Source organism: Lipotes vexillifer, unplaced genomic scaffold (genome assembly GCF_000442215.2).
Source record: "Lipotes vexillifer unplaced genomic scaffold, Lipotes_vexillifer_v1.1 scaffold231, whole genome shotgun sequence".
In the NCBI taxonomy this organism is placed as follows: domain Eukaryota; kingdom Metazoa; phylum Chordata; class Mammalia; order Artiodactyla; family Lipotidae; genus Lipotes; species Lipotes vexillifer.
This window is the reverse complement of record NW_006791822.1, coordinates 3,087,080-3,110,592: the sequence shown is the minus strand read 5'-3', so window position 1 is coordinate 3,110,592 and position 23,513 is coordinate 3,087,080. Positions and strand designations below refer to the sequence as shown.

Below are 23,513 nucleotides of genomic sequence, written 5' to 3'. Positions count from 1 at the left end.
GGCACTATTGATCTGCCTCATATTGCTTTCTTTCTTCTTGAAACTCCTTAGATATTATGGTCAATACTGTCACGTTAATTGTTAATAATCTATCATTCTGTTCTAATTGACGTATTCAATATGTATCTTTTGCCACCTCAATTAAGATGTAATGTAAGGGCTACATCTTAAAAAGTTTTAAAAATCTTTTTTGGCTAGTATCTCTTCAAACAGAAGGTACTCCATAAAAACCTTCTGTATGTTCATTCAAACATCTCACAAACTAGAAACGCAACGGAGAGAACCTAATCTTTCTTGGTTCCTCCCTTTTGCCAGGAAGATATGAGTAGCTGAAGTATTTGGTGCTATATATAGTCAGTTGATGTCAGCTGGATGCCAGTCTCTTCAGAAAGGCTCAGTCCCCAGTTTGAGTCAGAGCTAGGGACCATGCTATCCCAGGCTCAAGGATAAAAACCATCGGGCCCAAGTGCCATCCATATTCCATCTCCAGTCTTTCCTCCACAAATCAGGATTCATCCTTCCTGAAAAGCACGGTCTAAGAGCAAGGTAAGTATATTGTTTCCTGAAATGTTCTATTAGTCAGTTGTCCAAGGAAGTTCAGAGTTGTGACTCATTAATAGGCTTTCTTTGCTTTAAAGGACAGCTGTTGATGCCAATATTAAAATACTACCACCAAAGAGTTCTGGTTTAATCTGGCATCCTTTCTTCATTCTTAAAATTTGCTGGAATTGATGTACTGTGATGTTGGTACAAATGAAGGCCAGTAAGGAAACAATGACAGATTAAAATAAACTGTGGAAAAGAGAGAGGAAGGGGAAAGGAGTCCAGCTCTTTCATTGTTTCTCATTGCCCAATAATCATTGTACTAGTATATAGACTGGGCTGGAAACTCTGAGAAACAGCCTCTGTTCACTGTGACATTGCCTGTCAATGAATAGCATGCTCTGTCACCAGATAAGGAATGGTATTAAAGTCTTTCAGTAGAAAGCAATAATAAACTCTTAATAAAGAACAAAGATGCTGTCTTTCAAAAGGATGATTATAAAACACTCCAAATGAGTTCTTGACATTGCCTCAATAATGTTCCTTTATTTTTCACAGGGAGGGAACAAAAAAATCATGCTATCACATAATACCATGGTGAAGCAGAGGAAACAGCAAGCATCAGCCATCATGAAGGAAATCCATGGAAATGGTATCAGTGAAAACCCTTCACAGCAATAATATAGCTCAGCATTAATGTAGATCCTTCCTGATGTTATTTAATATTCTATAGTTTACTTCCTTTAAATTCTTGCTATTCTGTCATAACAAACCTGGAACTCTAGGGGGTGTATAAAAGCCTATGGTAACTAATCCTTTTGTAGTCATCCTTTCTCATTTGAAAGCTATTTTCAGATGAACAACTGCTCTAAAGGAATGAAGCAATCTGACAGCTGATGTACATTCTACTTGGCTTGCCTTTCACATTTCACGTTATAAGTTAATATCACCACTCTCAGATCTTTTTTTCTCTTTTTTGGACAGGTCTCATACAATCTTGTCGTCATTGCCCATCCCACAAGATCTATCTTGATTTCTTTTACCTTATATTACATAAATCATTCAAAATCGTTCTAGCGTCCTTTTTTTTTTTTTTTTTTTAAAAGGTGTTAAGTTGGAATTCATATTCATTGTGAACTTCTTTAACCCTGAAACCAGTCTTCATATTTAGTAACTAATTTACCGAGATATTCTGTGTGGTAATCTACTTCTATTTATAATTTCTAGGAAAATATAGATTTCTTATAGTCTCAAGCATATAACTCAAAAAATTTTAATATAAATTAGATGCAACATGATATTCCAATCTCTTCTCTAAGTTCTAGCAAAACACTCTAGAAAGTAATGCTTTATACATTGCATTTTGATTGTTATAAAGGAAATTCAACTTTGATCGTTATAAAGGAAATTGAGCAAAGGATAGCATCAGTTTTAAAAGTTAATAAGCAGAATATCTAGATAGTTTTAAGGGCTGATTTGAGCCATTCCAGAACATATTTGTGGAGTTTTCAGGGCACCTCCTTATTTCCCTTCTATTAACAAGGAATGTGACCTTTTACCTGAACAATACTAAGACCTAGAGCAATGAGATCTTTCACCAGGTAGCTGGGAAAAGGCATAAGTATAGCATTTTCATATTTCACCTTCCATAAAGCAAGCTGAATAGAACCAATCAGAGACTGTGTTAGATGCTTCCCCCCACAATGCAGTCATATCTAAAGGGTTCTGTTATTAAGTTTTGTTTTCTATTTTTTTGCAATACAAAATCACCATACTGGATTCAAGTTAGACCCATGTTTTACTATGATGTCAAACTAGTTTGGAATAAAGTGAAAATAATTCTGAATCAGACACCCCAACTAAATTTGTACCAATGCAAGGTTCCAAAATTCAGGCTTCTTTTAAATTTTTGCCCTTCTTTGTATTTCCTGCTTCATGTAGTTTACTTGAAATTGTTTTAATAGTTTCCTTGATCAATAAGGAAAAAATCAGATAATCACTTGAGTTTGAGACTAAATTATTTATCTTAAAACTAGGCTTGGGATAAGTTATCATTTTCTAATTGCATCATAATCATAAATCAATCCATCATTTTAATGTATTCCCAGTTTAAATCATGTGTTGGATTCTACTCCCTTATTTCTGACATAGACCTATAAGAGTATCTTTTTCCTTTTTTTATAATATAACTTTTGTTTTTTTATGAAATATAAAGAAAAAGTACAATTATATCTCAAGGGGAAAAAAACCCTCAAGACTATAATCTCACCACCAACAGGTCCTGGCCAAGTAAAGTCTGCTGAAGCCCTCCCTCCCAAGTCACGGGAAGATTTCCAGTCCCTTAAATGGAGTCACATGCTCTGCCTTTGTTTGGAGGTCAAGTACTACAGATAACAGGGATAATCACAGACTTCTTTCTTAACCCATCTCAGATAAAACAGCTGCAGTACTTTAGGAAGCAGTTTAAATAATTTCCCTCTTTTATTTCCTCTGACATCTTACATGGAACTTTACTATTTGTATATGACATAGTGTTTAGAGATCTGGAGCTAGGGGAGTATCATTTTTTCTAAGGAGGCAGAAATGAGACATGGACTGCAGAGAAACCTTTCTGGGAATAATTCTCCAAACTTTCAAACACTTCACACCAACAAAAACCTGGATAATTTAAGATAAAGCATGCAACTCTTTTGATCTTAATTCTAAGACTAAATAAGTAAAATTTGGACTGGATTGTCCTCTATAAAAATGAACAGAGAAGCTATTTGAAGTTCTTCTCCCACTCCCTTCTCCCCTTGTGCATCAAGATTATTTTTTCAGTATTATAATTCATTTATTTTTTATATCACTTTTCAAAAACATTTAGCCTGGAGGAGAATGAAATGTGACAATGAGATGGCTACATGAGTTGTCTTCTAAACCTGAGCTAGGAGTTCAGTCCAGTTCTTGCTGTGGGGAGAGACTATAGCTGGTAAGCCTTGAGATGATCAGTAGGAAAATATAAGAATCAAAAAGGAGAGTTTTTCATCAGAGCCCTCATTGAATCTGAAGGAGAAATAACCTCAAAGAATTACTGAGAAATCCTACCCATATAGACTAAAATACATAGAACTGGATAGCACAAGTAAAAATATAGATAACTCACAACCTCTACTAACTATACGCCAAACTATTCACTCATTATGGATCCATAATGATTTGGTGTCAAATTATGTACCAGAAGCAAATATACTACACCCTCAATAAGTAATTAATAAAAAGTATCTCCTAACACTAAGGCTCTATACCTTCAGACAGACCATCCTCAGCATCATATCATGATGATCATCAACATGGTCATCAACATCAATATTAAAAGTGCTAGAGCTGATGATTAGTAGCTGTTTTGTGTTACTACTGTGATGCAAAACCCAGAAGGTTTAAACAGAAATATCAGAGCCATGTTGCAACTGTATAACAAGTGCTATTCTAAAAGACAAAAACACCAAAATACTTTGCCATTATCTGTCATGAATTAGTTGTGGAGTCAAGAAAAGATGGCTTATAATGGTTCCATGCCCACCAGCCCTGTGCTATTTACTCCTGATGCTGTACATATTCTCCAGTGGTGATCATGTTTCTCTCTCACTCAGTAACTCATTTGAGACTTGATTACTGAAGGAAGAGAGAGAGAGAGGGAAGGATAAAAGAATAGGAAGTAATAGGTCTATAGAGAAAGAGAATGGGGAATGAGAATGGAGGAAGGAGAGGCACTCAGAGCAACTGGCATCCGTCCAGAAATGGTGGGGAAAAGGAATAGGAATTAAAATTATCTAAGAACTGGGAGTATGCTGTCCCCTGATCTTAAGTACAGATATTGCTGACAGTTCAGAAGAAGAGCTTCAGAAATAGAAAGACTACAGTTGTTTCAGTCACCCTACAGTTTTCGCACCTGGGCTCTGTGAGGGCTTTTTTGGTATGTTTTTTGTTTGTTTGTTTTTTTACTCATGACTGGTGAACAGCTTTTCCCAGTACACAGAAGAGGACTGAGCAGATTGTTTTTGCGATTTCAGGAAAAGAGTTTAGTCTATGGTCTGAAAACAGGAAGCCAGGTTCTAAATGGAGTGCTGTTGTTGTTATCGTACCAGGAGCCCTGAGTTCCAGACCAGACAGCAGATACCTCATCTGAAAATGAAGAGGTTGGATCTGTTGAGTCATCTAATTCTAAAATTTCATGATTCTAATATATTGAGCTATGTGCTCAAACATCAGTGTATTTGAGTTTTTCTACCAATAACAGAGGCAATGATAATATTAACACAAATTGCAGGGGTACTTTGAAAAGCATAGATATAATGTCTTGACTTTCAGACAAGAGATAATGTGAGGACCCCTTTTACTTTTCCTGTATAAGCATATCTTAAACTATAATTAATCAAGTCATCAATATAAAAATGAGGACACCAGGAAGGACTTAAACACTAGGGATCAAATGTAAAAAGTCTAGGGGAGAAAAAGAACTTAACCTAATGCTTAATGTACAAATTTGTTAGTTTTCTTTGGTTTAAAATTTCACATTAGCATTCTCATAACCCGAAGAAAAAGCATGCTTTATTTTGAAAATTGGTGTGCAATAATATGTTGTGAAATCATGGATTTTTCTAAGCATGCCATAGATTTCTAAACCTCTAATAATGCTCTCCAGCAAAGTAGCAGCAGAGAACTAGGCTAAATTCCAATTTATACCAAAGTTGAAATTACAATGTTTAATTCTTGCCATATTCCATCATCCTAGAAGAATAATGAACATCATTTCTTTGTTGCCTTTTTCACTCTAATATGCTCTAGATATACATCCTATAAACAGTACTAGATGAATTACTGGTTTGTGTAACTCAATTTGCATAATTCAATACATTGGTAATCTCATTTTTTAAATGTTTATAGATTTACACAGTTATTGAATGGTAATACTTTAATTAACAGTAAATTTTTTAACTCAAATCAAGGCAAGGAGATATGAAATAGGAAAATATAGAATCCCAGATGAGTTTCAAAATCAACTTTTTAATCTAGAGAAAATTATTAAAAATTACTAATAAACTTTTAATCAAATGTAGACTTTTCAAGTATTATTCAAAATCACAGTCTGGACTATTAACTTTTATATAATATGTATATATGCATGTTGCAGTATGCAATAATGTATATTTATGGACTATTATTCAATCTACACAGGCCAACTGTCTGTAAACAGGCAGAAGAGTCCTGTTAAGTGTAGAGAAAATCTCTTGGCTTCAATCAGGCTTTTAAGTAAATTGATAGGACCACCCTAAAGCAAATCAATTTCAGTTATCTCCTCTTCTGTGATTTTGCCCATTTTACCAGAATTGCAGCTGCCCGTGAATCATGGGGAAACAGTTTTAAAAGATCTTTTGTCTTACTACTATTATTTATAAGTGGGTATCTTTACAAACTACGAATTGGATTCACTGATCTAACTAAATATGTAACTTTGGCAGGATCAGAATTACAAATTAAAAATACAGAACTACCTGTGCACACATAAATCCTTGTTGACTAAGTTTTAGAATGTTAACCTATGAAATAAATGTGAAAAAAAAATGTTTCCTTTGGAGGAATTTAGGTTCAGTGTCTGCTCATAAGACTGCATATTGAAGAAAGGTTTGAAAAAGGAATTGATCACATTTTCAAAGATCACTGATAGTCTCCCAATAAAATGCAATTTTCCATTTGGTTTCCAGTACTCATAGTAATATGGTTAAAGTGGAAGGAAAGTATATTCAAGAATCAAAAGTTTGAACTTTTTAATGTAAGATTTAAAATCTTAATTTAGCTACAAAAATAATGCACATTTGAGGACATTACTGAGAAAGAATATTGATTACAATTATTTAATATATCTAGTAGATTGAAAAATGTGGAGGTTTTTGTGGAAATTAATTTGATAATGGTCAAGACCCTAAAATTATATTGTAATAGTTTTTTTATAATTAGATATTTATTCCAAAATAATCATTATTTCCTTAAAATAATAGCAAACTATAATAGATTAAGTCCTATAAAATCTTTAAAGAATAAATGGAAAATTCTGGATCACTATAAACGACATTAACAGGAAAGCATGCCTAGCAATATTATTTTCAATAGATGATCTAATGCCACAAAGACAACCTTCTAATCCATCAGGGCAAGGATATGAACCCTGAATAAGTTATATCATTTATCAGGCATCCAGATTAAACACACTGTTAAGACCCTGCACAGAGGTTTGCAATAAAGGGCAGGGAACAGCTGAACTTGGATTCTATCTGCTCAGTTGACACCATTCTTTTCACTCTGAAAGTTTAAGTAAATGAAAGTGTTCATACATTAGATTTCCCAACTCACAGATGGTCTGGAACTCCAGCTCCAATTACATCATAAACTTAACTACTGGAAGGGAAGGGAAAAAAACCTTGGAGAATTTAGTTTATGTCGTTTATTGTTTATTTGTTTATGCAAAATATATTGACTTAAAATGTTCCTATGTCTCTATCAGTATGCTAGTGAATATTTAACTGGTTCTTTGGGGGGAAAAATGCCTTGGTTTGTAGAATTTGCCAATTTCTGTGGTATAAATACTCTTGCCATGGCCAATTTTGAGCTACCATCAAGGAGAAACTGAATGCAGAGTTGGGAAGAGATGTGTAGTAATACAACACTATACAGTATTTCCACCACACAGATATAATAGATATAAGAAAACATCAAGAGCATAGATAATAGCAAAAAGGAGTAAAACATTTAGAAAGTGATATTTTTGAGTATTTATTGCTTTCTTTTTAATATAACTTATTATTAAGTTTATATAATTTAATTTTAATAGTGGTTATGTTCACTGAGTTTAACTACTGGCTCACAGAATTTCTGAAAATTTATCAATCGACTCTTGTGAACCAGTACAAGCCTGCTCCAGATGCCACTAGATTTCTCATGCAGTGCTTCTGGTCCCAGAGATACACAGTACCTTTAGATGGTCACTCAAAGCCAACTATTAACTCACTGTCTGTTACTTACAGAGTAAGAGGGAGAAAATTTAGGCTTAAAGGTAGTAGAAGGAAGTATGAAGAATAAGCAAAGAGAGTTGAGAGTTGGTCAATTATTTTGTGTGCCTTCTCTTCTTTCCTTTTTGTCTCTTTTATCTCCTCTCTTGTGGTATAAATTTACTAGTAATAATGGATTGTACCAACTGATTATTGAGGGTAGGTAAGTTCCTCATGGCTCTTGCTGCACATCTACTCCTTGTAGCAGCTTGGGTGATGATTACTGTGTTTTGCTAAAAAGGAGTGAATGTTTCTTATGAGCCCAAATGAGTCTGGCCAGAGGAATATCCATATTTTATACTTCTGCTCTTTTTTTCCTCTCCTCTTCGAGGCCCCCACTGCTGGGCTTCTAGGCTATTCTTCTTTACTCTTTCTTTATTCCAATCTTAATAGACTTTTTGGACCTACATCAGTGAGATGAAGATCTGAAGAGAATAACCATAGTTAGCATGCTTTTAGTTGAAAACAGCAGAAAATCAGAAACCAACTAAAGGGAATTTATTGCCTTACATAACTGAAAAGTTCAGAGGTGATCTGATAAGTCTTCATCTGGCAGCTCAAGTATGCCATTAAGGACCAGGTTTCTTTCTCCCTCTGCTCTGATTTTCTTGGGGTAAGCTTCACCCCACATCTGGCTCTATCATTTTATCAAGTACATACCAACAGTTTCCTGGGCAATATACATCCGTGCTTACCTGCAGCAGGAAAAGAAAGTATCTTTGGCACAATGTACACAAAGAAAAGTCCTGATATTTTGCCTCATTGACCTAGGTCAGGTCACACACCTGTTCCTGTATCAATCACAAAGGTTAATTAATTCCTGTCAAATATACCCCAGAAAACTATTGTAAATCTAAGTGGCCAGAGGGATGGAATTCACGTAGGGCATGTGGTTATTTCAGAAACATTGGTGGAATCAGCTAATATTGGGGGCCATTAGGAAGAGGAAAATGAGATAAAAACATTTTCTCAAATTTTTGTCTTGGGATCCCCAAATTAAACTTATGCCATAGCTTGAAATTTAGAACTTATAGAAAATAACGTAATAATAAGCTATTCTTTTCTCTAGCCCCTCTATTTTCATTTAACTGTTTATAATGACTCAAATTGGTAACAGAAAAGGAGAGAAAGAGAAAAGCTGCATCCCTGTTTTGGTTTCCTTATGAAAAAACTTTGTAGCCTTAACTGTAAGGAGAGATTCCATTGCTATAATATAAAGACTGTCGTCTTTGCATTTTCTAGTGGCTGCCTGCTTTGGGGCATTTTTATTTCCTGAAAATGTCCCATTAAAAAATTTGTTTAAAAACATTATTTGTAATATATCAATACATTACATAGAATGTGTACTCCTAGAAGGTTAATGGACAAAGAATCTATCGATTTCGATTTTCTGTGTTATTATTTTATCCTGTTTCTCTCTCTTGCATTGCTAATTGAATTATTTTAAGAAGCATTTAAAGGAGATTTCCCCTCCACCCCGTAGTGTTGCATCAAATTACTATAAGCCATATTGTGTCTTTTTGATCATTTGTGATCTAAAGGGAACTTGTCATTTTGATTCCAGAATCAAAAAACTGAAATAGTCCACTCCTGTCACACTTTCTAGAACACTGAGGGATATATTCATAGACATACTGAAAAATAACCCAGCTCCTTCCATGTTGCTAGCACACAGTAACAGAGACTCCAAACACTTGCAAATAAACAATAGTGAATATTCCCTGTAGAACTCAGCAGAGCTGGCAAACAAATCCCGGGAAACTGTAAAATACCCTCATCTACCCTGCTGTGCGCCTTCATTCCTCTTCCATAAGCTATTTCTGCCACCCCTGGGGACTGTAAAGCACAGAATTTTTTTTTTTTCACCTTAGAGAGTAGACAATGCCACTCTGCACTGCATTAGGAAGGGCTATGGAAATTTTTTAAACTTTTTTTTTAATAATAGACTTTATTTTTTAGAGCGGTTTTAGGTTTACAGAAAAACTAAACAGAAAGTATAGTATAGTGTTCCTATATACCCCTTCTCCTCCCAACACACAGTTTCTCCTATTATTAGCATCTTGCATTAGTGCGTTATACTCGTTATGATTGACGGACCAATATCGACGTAGTATTATTAACTGAAGTCCACAGTTTACATAAAGTTTCACACTGTGCGGCACTGTCCTATGGGTTTTCATGAATGCACACTGTCACGCGTCTGCCATTACAGTATCATACAGAAGAGTCTCACTGCCCTAAGATTCCCCTGTGCTCAACGTCTTCATCACCACTCCCTCCACACAGCCGCTTGGCAGCCAGTGATTCTTTTACTGTCTTCCAAGGTTTTGTCTTTTCCAGAATGTCATAGAGTTGGAGTCATATAGTAGCCATTACAGACTGGCTTTTTTCACTTAGCAATATACATTTAAGGGTCATTCATGTGTTTTCATGGCTTGATAGTTCTATTAAACTTTTAATTTTGATATAAATGTAGTTTACATGGAGCTGTAAGAAAGAATACCAAGCAATCCCACATACCTTTTCCCACAAGAGCAACATCTTGTAAAAGTATAGTACAATATCACAACCAGAATATTGATATTCATGCAGTCAAGAGAGTCCTACCAATCACTAATGTCTCCCATTTATATACATATATATATATATATATATCTTTTCATTTTAAGATGCTATAAAATGGAATCATACAGTATGTAACCTTTGGCTTTTTTCACTCAGTGTAATTCCCTCGAGATAGATCCATTTGCTGTGTTTCAATAGTTTGTTCGTTTTTATTGCTGAGTACCATGCTTTGGATGGACCACAGTGTTTTTAACTTTTTACCTACTGATTAAAGTACATTTGAGTTGTTTCTTTTATTATTATTATTATTAAGAATAAAGCTGCTATGACCATTTGTGTATAGGTTTTTGTATGAACATAAGGTTTCATTTCACTGGGATAAATGCCCAGTATTGCTGGTAGTCCTATGTTCAGTTTTTAACAGAGCCTATTAAATTATTTTCTAGGGTGGCTGTACCATTTTACATTTCCAACAGTGATGTATGAGTGATCCAGTTTCTCCACACCCTCCCCAGCATTAGATGCTGTCACTATTTTTCATTTTGGCCATTCTGATATGTGTATAGTTATATCTCATGGTTTTAATTTGCATCTCTCTAGTGACTAATAATGTTGAACATCTTTTCCTATGCTTATTTGCCATCTGTATATCTTCTTCCGCGAAATATCTCTTCATGTCTTTTGCCCATGTTCTAATTGGATTGTTTGCTTTTTTACTGGTGAGTTTTAAGAGTTCTTTTTATATTCTAGTCTGTTTTCAAATATGTGGTTTGCAAATATTGTTTCCTACTCTGTAGTTTGTTTTTTCATCCTCTTAACACAGTCTTTCTCAGAGCAAAAGTATTTAATTTTGCTTAATTTATCAACCGTTCCTTTTATGGACTGTGCTTTTGGTGTCAAGTTTAACAACATTTTGTCCAGCCCTAGATCCCAAAGGTATGATCACGTAATTTTTCTTCTTTAGCCATTTAATATGGTGGAATACATTGATTTCTGAATATTGAACCAATCTTGTATCCCTGGAATAAACCCCACTTGTTCATGGTATAGAATTCTTTTTCTGTATTGTTGAATTCTATTTACTAATATTTTGGTAAAGATTTTTGCTTCTATAAGCATGAGGGATATTGATCTGTAGCTTCTTTTTTTGTGTGTTGTTTCTGTTAGCTATCAAGGTAATAAACTAATTGGGAAGTGTTCCTTCATCTTCTGTTTTCAGGAAGAGACTATGTAGCATTGGCGTTAATTCTTCTTTAAATGTTTGGTAGAATTCTCCGGTAAAACCATCTAGGTCTGAAGATATCTTTTTGGTGAGATTTTAGAATTATAAATTCATTGCCTTATAGCTATAGGATTAATCAAATTATCTACTTCATGTTGGGTGAGATGTGTTACTTTCTGCTTTTCAAGGGATTGGTTATATTTTTTCTGTTTTCAAATTTATGTGAATTTACATGTAGAGTTGTTCATAGTATTCTCTTTTTACCCATTTGCTATCTGCAGTGGCTGTAGTGATATCCGCTATTTTGTTCCTGATACTGGTAATTTGTATCTTTTACATTTCTATTTTTCTGTGTCAGTCTAGCTAGAGGTTTGTCAATTTTATTGATCTTTTCAAAAGCCAACTCTGTGCTCAACTGATTTTTCTCTATTGTTTTTCTGTTTTTAATTTCTACTCTTATCTTTATTATTTTCTTCCTTCTGCTTGCTTTGGGTTTATAGTATAGATTTGATACTTTTCCTCTTTTTTTAATGTATGCATTTAGTGCTATAAATGTCCTTCTCAGCACTGTACTGTCTGTGCCCCATAAATTTGATATGCTCTATTTTTAATTTCAATCAGGTCAATGAATTTTTTATTTCCCTTCAGACTTCTTCTTTGACTCATGGATTGTTTAGAAGTGTGATTTTTTTTTAGTTTCCAAATGTTTGGAGATTTTTCTGTAAACTTTTTGTTACTCATTTCTAGTGTGTTTCCATTATGATCAGAGATCATACTGTATATAATTTTGATTCTTTTAAATTTGTTGAAGCTTACTTTATGGTCCAAGATATTGGTCTATATTGGTATATACTCCATGTGCACTTGGAAAGAATGTGTGTTCTATTGTTGTTCAGTAGAATATTTTATGCTGTTTATAAATATTTTATAAACAGTAGGATTATATCCTACCGGTTGATGGTGTTGTTGATTTCTTTTATATCCTTGCTGATTTTCTCTCTGTTGTCCTATCACTTGTTGAGAGAGGAATGTTGAAGTCTCCAACTCTAATTGTGGGTTTATCTATTTCTCCTTTTAGTTCTATTAATTTTTGCTCCATTTGCAGCTCTGTTTTTTGGTGCATACACATTTAGGATTTCTAGGTCTTCTTGGTGGATTGACACTTTAATCATTATATAACGTTCTCTGTCTCTGGAAATTTTCTTTGCTCTGAAGTACACTTTGGAATTAACATAAGCGCTTCTGCTTTCCATTGATTAATGTTTGCTTGATATCTTTTTCTATCCTGTTACTTTCAACTTGCCTATATTGTTCAAGGCACTTACTTGAAGTGAGTTTCTTCTAGACAGCTTATATTTGGGTCATGTTTTGTTTTTTTTGTTTTTTTGCGGTACACGGGCCTCTCCCGTTGAGGAGCACAGGCTCTGGACGTGCAGGCTCAGCGGTCATGGCTCACGGGCCCAGCCTCTCTGTGGCATGTGGGATCTTCCCGGACCGGGGCATGAACTCATGTCCCCTGCATCGGCAGGCGGACTCTCAACCACTGCGCCACCAGGGAAGCCCTTGGGTCATGTTTTTAAATCCAGTCTGCTAGTCTCTATCCTTTAATTAGGGTATTTAGAGCATTTTTATTTAAGCTCTACTACTGATGTAGAGCTTAAGTCTATCATTTTATTTTTTGTTTTCTGTTTGTTGTCTCTGTTTTTCCCTTCTGTTTTCTTTTTCCTAGCTTCCTATGGATTACTTGCACATGTTTCAGAATTCCATTTTTATTTATCTATGGTTTTTCAAGTGTACCTGTATAGTTTTTGGTAGTTGTTCTATTACATTATATGTGCTTAACTTATCAAAGTCTATGGATATTGTCATTTTATCAGTTCAAGTGAAGTACAGAAAACTTATTTACCTTCATGTCTATTTACCCTCCCCTGTTTATAATAAAATTGTGTTAACTATTTTCTACATATATTTATATCAGAGTTTTAATTTTTGCTTCTATGATCAAACATAATTTAGAAAACTCAAGAGGGGAAGGGAGGCTTACTGTATTTACCCACGTTTTTGCTTACTATAATCTTTTTTTTGTGCCAATGTTCTAAGGTTCCTTATTTTATTGTTTCCCTTTTGTTTAAAGAACTTAATTTAGTTATTTGCTATGGTCTGAATATTTGTGGCCCCCCAGAATTCAAATATTGAAATCCTAATGTCTCTGATGGTATTAGGACATGGGGCCTTTGGGAAGTGACTAGGCCATGAGGGTGGGGTCTTCATGAATGATATTAATGACCTTATGAAAGAATCCCAAGAGAGCTTTCTTGTCCCTTCTACTATGTGAGAACACATGAGAAGTGGGCAGTCTACAACTCAGAAGAATGATTTCAACTGAACCAACTATGCTGGCACACAGATCTCAGACTTCCAGCCTCCAGGCCTATGAGAAATGTATTTCTGTTGTTTATTAGCCACCAGTCTTTGATATTTTGTTGTAACAGCATGAACCATTCTTCTAGGGTAGGTCTCCAGGCAACAAATTTCCTAGTTTTCCTTCATCTGAAGATGTCTCAATTTCCCCTTTATTTCTAAAGAATATTTTCACTGGGTATCAGATTCTGGGTTGATGTTTCTTTTTTTTCAGCATTTTTGTGCCACTTCCTTCTCATCTTCATGATTTCTGATGAGAAATCCACTGTCATTCTTATTTTTTTCTCCCTATAGGTAAGTTGTCATTTTCCTCTGGCTGCTTTCAAGATTTTCCCATTGTCTTTAGTTTTTAGAAGTTTATAATATGTCTTGTTGTAGAGTTCTATAGATTTATCTTTTATAGAATGCTTTTAGCTTCTTGAATCTGTAGGTTTATGTCTCTTGCCAAATTTGGGAAGTTTTTAGCCATTATTTCTTTGTGTACTTTTCCAGTCCCACATGCCTCCTCCTCTCCTTCTGGGACTTCAGTGATACAAATGCTGTTATCTTTTGTTCTAGTCACACCAATCCCTAAGGCTTTCTTTTTTTTTTTTTTCCAGTCTATTTGTTTTTCTCTGTTGTTATTATTGGGTAATTTCCATTGTTCTATCTCTCAATTCACCATTTCTTTCCTTTATTCCCTCCATTCTGCTACTGAATCCATCCACTGAACTTCTTATTTTGGGTATTTTATTTTTCAGTTCTAATGTTTCCATTTGGTTCTTTACAACTTTTATTTCTCTGCCATGATTTTTTATTTCTTTGCTAAAATTTTCTATTTTTCTTTCGTTTCCAGAAACTTTGTAATTGCTCTTTGAAGTATTTTTATCATAGCTGCTTTAAAATCTTTGTTATTTAATTTTAATATCTTAGTCACCTCATGTTGGCACCTGTCTTTTTTCATTCAGTTTGAGATCTTCCTGATTTTTGGTATGACAAATGATTTTTTTATTTGAGCCTGCATATTGTCATATTATGTTCTAAGAATCTTGCTCTTATTTAAGCCTTCTGTTTTATCTATCCTAGTCTGACACTGCTTCAGCAGGGGAAGGAGAGTGCCACCTCATCAGTGCCAGGTGGAAATAGGAAGTCAAGGTTTCCCAGTTGGCCCCCACTGAAACTTGAGGAGGGTCACTTAGTTACTAGTAGGAGGGGGTAGGAGTTCAGAATCCCCACCTGGTCTCCACTAATACTACAGGGATGGAGGGTTGTTACTCGCTGACAGGGATGAAAGTCCCAGCTTCCTCCTTAGCCCCTCTGATACCACCCTTATGGGAGCATCGGGGCACCTCATTACAGCCTCGTAAGGGTAAAATTCTGGGCTCCCCACTTGAACTTTGTTGATATGGTTGAGGCCAAAGTTTTTCCTGTGGTATTTGGCTGAAGTAGAGTAGCTATCGTCTAAAAGTTTTCTGTCTTTCTAGGTTGCTTCTTTCCTGGTCTTGGCTAGTGAGAACAATCTTTTTGGAGGCTTTTGGCTGCACCTTTTGGTGTTCCTGGGTTAATAGCATCTTCAGCTCCAAGTCTGGGATATATGGGGCTAAAAGAAAACCCAGAGAATTCAGTACCTTGTTGTTCCTTGGATCCTGAGGAAGGACCTTGTTGTCCCTAGCTGGTCTGCCTTCTTCTCTCCAACTTCCAGAGTCTTCTTATGTTTACTTTATACATAATATCCAGGATTTTTAGTTTTACTTAGTAGAGGTATAGGGAAAAGTAGATCTATTCTATCTTCCCAGAAGCAGAAGTCTTGATATTATAATTTTTATAATCAGTGGAGCTCCTCTCTGGGTAACATCAAAATATATAAACAAATTGAGTTTTTTTCAAGGCAAAATGGGGAGACAATTTGTAAGTAATTTTATTATTTTATCCCTAAAGACCTCCAAAAGCCTAATTATTAGGGTTAATTTGTTACATCAGAAAATGTTGTCCCCATCAACCAGCATAATTATTTATTTTACAAATGGCCCAATTTTTCTTCTTTGCATTTAAGAGCAGTCCACAGTGGCAAAAGAACTCTGTGGGTTACACAAAAAGATATTTCTGATTAAAGGTGCAAGTGGAGGAGTTTTATTTCTTTGGGATTTTAGAAAAGTCCTTCAGTACTAGAAATAGAAAATAACAGTTGTTTACTGAACATCTCCTATATTTAAGGCATGGGGGACACAAAGACAAAAACATAATGAATGTGCAAGCCATAAAATAAGTAAAATGGAATCAGGTAATTGTGATTTAGTGCTATGGGAATACAGAAAAGGCATGAATAATTATGAATAGAGATTTTAGAGAAGGAATTGACAGAAATGGCACATAAGCTAGATTGAGAAGGATTTGTTCATTTAATGCTTATTACCTACCTACTTTATGTTAGGCTCCTTGGTGCTAGATGCAGAATGAATAGCATTCTGACAGAGACTGGAAAATGGGTGGCATGTGCCAAAGGGTAGGCATTCTTGTAACAGAGACTGCTAAAAGTGATACAGAAAAATGTTGGGAGTCAAACAGAGCTTATGAAGAGAATTATGAGCAGTGTTGTTTGAAAACTCACTAAATAAGGAAAGATTAAATTAATAGTGTCATTAGCTTACTTTCATTCACTCTTTCTATGTGCCAGGTATGATGCTAAGTGTTTGATAAGAAACATTTTATTTAATCCTCATATCAACTCTATGCAGTAGGTGTTATTAGCCCCACTTTACAGATAAGGAAATTGAGGTTTACAAAAGGAAATTGAGGTTTACAAAAAGTAAGTAACATATCTATGATCATACAGTTAAAAAGTAGTAGAGCCAGGATTCAACCCAAGGCAGTCTGAGTAAAGAGCCTATATTTTAGTCACTATACTAGCATATAGCGGGCAATAAATTATGAAATTTAGCAAAGCACTTAAAAATGCTTATCTTGGGGTTTTCATGAACATGAATATTGTTTTACAGATGTAGATGGCATGGACCTGGGCAAAAAAGTCAGCATCCCCAGAGACATCATGTTGGAAGAATTATCCCATCTCAGTAACCGTGGTGCCAGACTATTTAAGATGCGACAAAGAAGATCTGACAAATATACATTTGAAAATTTCCATTATGAATCTAAAGCACAAATAAATGTAGGTATAACTTGATAATGTGGTATCTAAATAAACGGGCAGCACTTCTAAATTTATATGTGTTATTAGATTCTCAAACAAGTATTCTACAAATTTTCTTTTCATTGATTCTGTTAGACTTTTCTTTTCATGATAATGAATAGTTTAGGTGGATAAACAAAGGAAATATTATGCATGATATGAGTATCTTTTTAGTTCAGTACAGACATTGTAAGTTTGTAGATTTGGCACTGAAGAGCTCCTTTGTTCTGCTAAGGCCAGGGAGAGGGAGTGGACATTGTGGTACTAAAAGTTTCCATGGTCTTATTCAGCACTGGTTAAATGTTTGGGATGGAAACATTTTCAAAGCACACAGTGCTCCATAAAGTAAGTATAAGCATTTTATTGGCTGAATACATCCTGGCAGTAAAACATGCCTGGGAACTACAGACACAGTTGATTTCCTTTCAAAGCATTTATTCCACATTGTGTAGAGAAGTCTGTTATTTATTAACAACAAAACCAATGTGGACAAAACTCTTTGGACAAAAGTTTTCATCAACCAGAAGTTTAAAAAAGCAAACAAATTAATTAAATTATATTTTACATATTGCATGAATACCATATTCTCTTGTCATTCAGAGAGATTTTAGAGGGAGAAGTTCATAGTAGAAAAACAATTAGCTTTGGGAAAATGAATTTAAAAATAAAATACCAGGTATGAAGAATCAAAAAGCAACAGTGCATTGGTTCTAAATTTGAGGAGATGCTAGAGACTACAACAAATGTAAGTTGTTTTTTTGTCTTTTGTGTTTTTTTATTGAGGGTTTCTTCCTATAGCTATGAAAAGTCTATAAGTTTACTTATGAATTTAAACCTGAAACCCTTCCAGCTGCCATCACTAGTTAAGTTGTTTTGAATGGACAGCTAAATTCTTTACAGCAAACAGACTGGTTTCACTGATCTTTTATCATAATTACTAAAACACATTACAGAACTAACAACCGCACTCACAAACAATAAAATTTTATTCATTCCTGAACTTTCTATTTCCCTTATTATGATGCTGGTTAACAATAAATGGTTAGAGAACATCTTAAACAGTTTTTTTTTCACATTAATGAGCATCCTTCAACACGCATGAATTGAATTTAGTTATAATTATGAATTCACTTAGACATCAAATTTTACTCAACCATAGTATTTACACTTATGAAGGATGGTTTTCACTTGAAGTCATGGATAAATGCAATGTTATGTTACCCCATAATTATGTCCAGTATCCTCTTATCAGAAAATGTCTGCAGCTAATACAGCATGAGCCTAAAACAACCCCTAACTCATCTGACAGAGTATAATTATATAATCATATTCTTTCAGTAATGACAACAGAGAAGCAGCTTTGAAGAATAATACGAAATATAGCAGCTTAAGGGAGATTCTCTGAAAAGTCATCTACAAGTCTAGACATCTGAATAAATGAATAAATCTAGTTTTCATAACTTACATTTATATCTCTAAGTATAATGCTTTAACTACAGTTCTGGTGGAAAGTACAATGAGATTTAAAATGTCCATTAGAATAAAGCATATTCTCTTATCACTAGTATTTCCAATTACTGACAATAATCTTATACACCTGTGGTCAAATGTTCTGGTCATAGGTAAAATGTTTAAAAACAGGTCTTGATAGTTTTTCAGTGTTCCTAGAAGATTGAGAACTAAATAAATAAAATAATCCCAAATAGCTATATTGAAATAAACAATTAAATGCTGATAAATAACATAGAGCAATAAACAATAATAATATATGGAATAAAGTCACATGTCATTGAGTTACATAACATACTCTGAAGTCTGATGAAATTTACTCTCCCTTCTTTAGAAATGAGGAAAGTAGTATTCAAGGAAGTACATATATTTATTTGGCTTAAGTAACACCATAAGAGTAGACTGAAACCCAGCTCTCAGAATTCTAGAGTTCTTGCACTGACACTTGTCATGGTGTAATTAAAAGAAACTCTGGCCTGGAAACTGTAAGACCAGGGTTCAGTCCTGGCTCTCCCATAATCTGTGTAATTTGGAGTCAATTTAAAACTTTCTTTGCCTTTCTGGACCTGTTTTCTCATTTATAAAATAAGGGATTGATGCAAATGGTTTTGTAAGGTGTTTTCTGGCTTTAAAGATCTGTGTTCTCTGATCCTAATTCTAAAAATGACCTGCATAATAAATCACTGAGGAAGATAGTGAGCTACATTGTATGATGACACATTTGCTTTATCATGGCATTAGATTGCAACTTGAAGCAAGCATTGATAATGTGACAGGAATTTAAAAAATATTAGGTTCAGGTCTAGTTCCATTCATTTATTTATACTTTTGGCAAAACTTTATTGATTGCCTACCATGTTCTAGAAACTATGCTGGGATTTCAAAGATAAATAGCCCTTGTCTAGTGATAGAAAGACAAAATAACATTGAAAAATAGAAAACAACTATTTACTTATAATCTAATTCTTGAATCATCTTTATATGATTTATATCAAATTAACTTATTGACTACATTTTCTGAAATGACCTTTTCCTTTTACTGCTTCCCTTGAACTATAGATATTGTCAAAATAATTATTTAACTTATATTTATGCATTTCTTATTTTATTATAATGTTCAGGACATCATTAGATGAAAATATAAATCAACTCCCTGGTAATCAATGCCATTGGTTTAAATATTAAGTATTATTAAAAAAAAAAAAAAGCACAGCTTTGGGCTTACTCTATTGCTGAGAAACTGGCAAACTGAAGCCACACAAAACTTCTTATGTCATAAATAACAACAGAAAATAGGCATTTTTAAAAAGAAATGAAGATACGTTGCTTGCTACATATGCCAATTTTGAAGCCCTAGTTCATGAACTGATCAACTTTTTACAGAAATAGGCAAAAAAAAAAAAAAAAGGATGAAGAAAATGAGCATTAGAGTGAAAATAAAATAGAAGAATGATTCATCAGAATTAAAAGTCCCTTCTATAAATCATAACAAAAGGATGTTAATCAAAACAATTCACATTTTACAGTTAAGACTACATCTGCTTTTAGTAACTATGGACTTTTCAAAATCCTTAAAATATTAGATAATACTGGGAAAAGGGGAAGTATACTGTAACAAGTAATTCTGAAATAAGACCAAACTAAATATACTGAGATTCTGAACATTTATTTATTTTGTTCAAAAAATAACTTTATAAAAAATAATTTAAGGCTCATATCATAACTAAAATAAGTCACTACCCAACTATTAAAAGGCTTTGTTTGTATACTTAACAATGACAATAGAGCTACTAGGTGTCTCCTGATAATTAATGACTATTTAGAAAGAGTTGATTTTCCTATCTATAAAGGAGGTTAGTGTGACAATTTTTAAATTAATGTAGGTAGAATGATTTGTAAGTTTAGGTGAAATTCATTTCATGGGCACATTTCAGTAATTTGTAAAAAGTAATTTTTATGCATGATACAATTAAACTTTCTATATTTATGTCAACTGGCTTTTATTTATAATTAAAGTTAGGGAGAACTTTTCTCTTTTCTAAGAGGTGGTGTAGGTTCAGAAGTGAAAAAAGATTATTAACCCAGTCAATTAAGTTGAACACTTAAGACAAGAGCTAAATTCAAAACATGGAAAACTGATGTATCTGAGTATAGCATTGCTCATCTCTAGAAATTGTTTCTTATTGCCTGTTGAATAAAATGTAAACTTTCATGCCCAGTAATCAAGACCCTGTACTCACCTAGTTGATGTTGCCTCTCATGCCTTCTTGCATGGCTCCACAAGCCAGCTTACCCCTACTAACATTGCCCTACTCATTTCCACAGCAACTTTACCAGGGTGCTGCCTAGAGTAAGGTGAAGGTAAAAGGCACCTGGAGAGTGGCTGTGGGTGGGAGAAGCCTGAAAATGCAACAAACTTAATTTTCTTCATAATTTTATCAGGTGAGGCCTTAATTTATGGCCTTTAATTATAATATTTGGATTTTAGGACAAAATAGTCTTTTATCCTCACATTTCTATAAAGTTGAATAAGTATTAAACTGTAAAATTGTACTTTACCTTATCATATTATAAATAAATACAGAAATGAAAAAATATTTTTAAACAATTTCTGCTTATGTCACACAGAAGAAAGTCAAAATTGGTCTTTACTTGCTATGCCTTTCAATAAATTTTTCCTTCTAAAGTTAAAAGATGATTTGACTTTATGCACTTCTTAAACAGATTGGCTTTTTAAAAAGTATATATATATTTCTCATATATAATTAAAACAATACTTTACCATAGAGATAAGTCCTAGCCATATTTCTGAGGATGTAACCTATTACAGTGTCTGTTTTTCTCTGTTAAAATGCAAACTGACTGTTTTTAAAGTGCTATATTGCCATAGAATAAATCCCAAATTATAAGAGTAAAACAAATTCACCTAAAACTTTAAAGACAAATGCTCTTCTAAGCATTTTATTTTCTAGAAACCCCAAATTCTTCCTTCTATAAGTTCATGCAGCTTAAAGTGCAAATATTTTTTTGTTATATATGACTGCTGTCCAAATTTCAGATTAAATTTTAAAACAAGGCATATTAAAGCATATCATTAAATCCCAAGTATAAATAAAATAGTAATGTAACAATGACTAAGCCGTATGTTTGGCGAGTATGCTGTATGATATTAAATTAGTAAAGACTTAAAAATTAAATACTTAGATTTCCCTTTTAGGTATGCTGTGAATAGCAAATTACATAATTGATACGAAGCCCTAGACACAGTGCCTGGCACACGGTAAGGCTCAATTAAGTGGATTGCCATCACAAAACAGATCTTAGATTGGTATCAGTAAAATTTCTCATTCAATAGCTCAACTAATTACAATATAAATTATTGAGACCTCATGTAACAATGAAGTGGCATTGTATTTAAATTCTAAGTATACAAATGTCATCTTGCACATATGATTTCTCCTATTAGTGTATCTAATATTTTTGAGTTTTCAGTTGAGTTTACTTTTGATCAAATACAGCACAATATTGCCATGCAGAATGAGAAATTGGATGGAAGCAACTTGGAAAGTGGTTCACAGCAAGCCCCATTTACTCCTCCTAACACCCCGGATCCACGAAGTCCCCCAAATCCAGAAAACATTGCACCAGGTAACTAATCACCTTACAAATAGAACAATAAAGTTATTATGCACTTAAATATATGACTCAAGTCATTTGGATTCTTTAGTAAATGGTATCTAAATGATACAGCTTTTCTCATTATATATCTACTTTGTAGATAAGTTCAGGACAAATGTAAAGATTTAGACCTAGAGGAGTCTTGTAAAACATTTACAGGAGTCTTACGTTCTTTCAGATGGTCCATTGTATTTGTTGGCAATCACCTATTATATTAAAAATTAAGTTGTTTGTAATTATATTGAAATCCTATTTGTATAGAACTGTACAATTTATGACGTGCTATGCTATATATTTGTCTAATTTAATAATAACTCTATGACATTTATTATAATCCTCATTTTACAAATTAAGAACCTGAGGTTGTGAATAGCTATAAGCCAATATTGACTGTTCAAGAATTAAATCCAGGTCTGGTACCAAATTTACAGATGCCTCATGTGAAGCGACCTTGTGGAGATTGCTTTTGTAATTTTCTGCTCTCTAACAGAACCTTAAATGCAATCTTTTAATACTGTATATTTGTTTATTATCTTAAAAGAGAAGCAAATGCTATCCAAATCAGTATATGTTACTTAGAAGTACTGCTTGATTTTGAAATATTCAATCAGAAAAATTAACTGATCTATTTAGACAATAACTTTTCAAAATAACATAAAGCAAATACCTTTAAGTTTTTCCTCAAGAGTAATGTATAAAGTAGGTTTATAAAATTTTCAACTACTTTTATATTGAAATTAGCAATACTTATGTCATATGTTTGTAAATTAAACAGTTAAATTTAGCAAGAGTACTTCCAGAAATCTTCTCAAATAGCAATAGTGTTTTTGAAAATATATAAGTAAAGCAACTGTATAATATTAAATCTTATTTAAAAGTAAGTTGAATTCAGTCACTGATGAGCTTAGACTTATCAGGACGTTCTTACTGAACACAATGAGAAAAGGTATTGATAGACATAATAAAGTAACATTGAAGGGAATCAAATACACAATTAGAATGCACAGAATTCTGAAGTGAAGCATTGTAATAGAGTTCTCAAATAGCTTTACAATTTTAAGATCTCAAATACAACATTAAGCACATGGGGGAAAAAGAAGCTTTAGAATCAGACAGACCTGGGTTCAACCTGCAGGCTCCTTTCATTTCTGCCCATTTTACTACTGTGTTGGGAAGGAAAATAAATCTCTTTGAGTCTCAGTTTTCTCCATCTGTAAAATAAGGAAAATAAATCTCACTGCACATGGTCATTGTGAGAATTAAATGTGAAAATGTAAGTGTAGTCCCTAACATATAATAAAGTATTCAGTTAAAATTAATCCTT

At 33.7% G+C, this 23,513-nt stretch overlaps 1 protein-coding gene across 2 annotated transcripts in view; it reads left to right on the top strand.

Annotated features, from left to right (window-relative positions):
- Positions 1 to 410: 410 nt before the first annotated feature.
- The window catches only part of MYOZ2 (myozenin 2), a 34,451-nt gene continuing 11,348 nt past the window's right edge, over positions 411 to 23,513 (top strand). Inside the window, exons 1-4 of one of the 2 annotated variants that reach the window (XM_007464849.1) lie at positions 411 to 546; positions 1,106 to 1,195; positions 16,812 to 16,981; positions 22,030 to 22,159. In XM_007464849.1, the coding sequence (XP_007464911.1) occupies positions 1,120 to 1,195; positions 16,812 to 16,981; positions 22,030 to 22,159 (376 nt within the window). In that variant the 5' untranslated portion in view covers positions 411 to 546; positions 1,106 to 1,119. The remainder of the gene's footprint in view (positions 547 to 1,105; positions 1,196 to 16,811; positions 16,982 to 22,029; positions 22,160 to 23,513) is intronic. The other variant, XM_007464850.1, reaches the window with a different exon arrangement.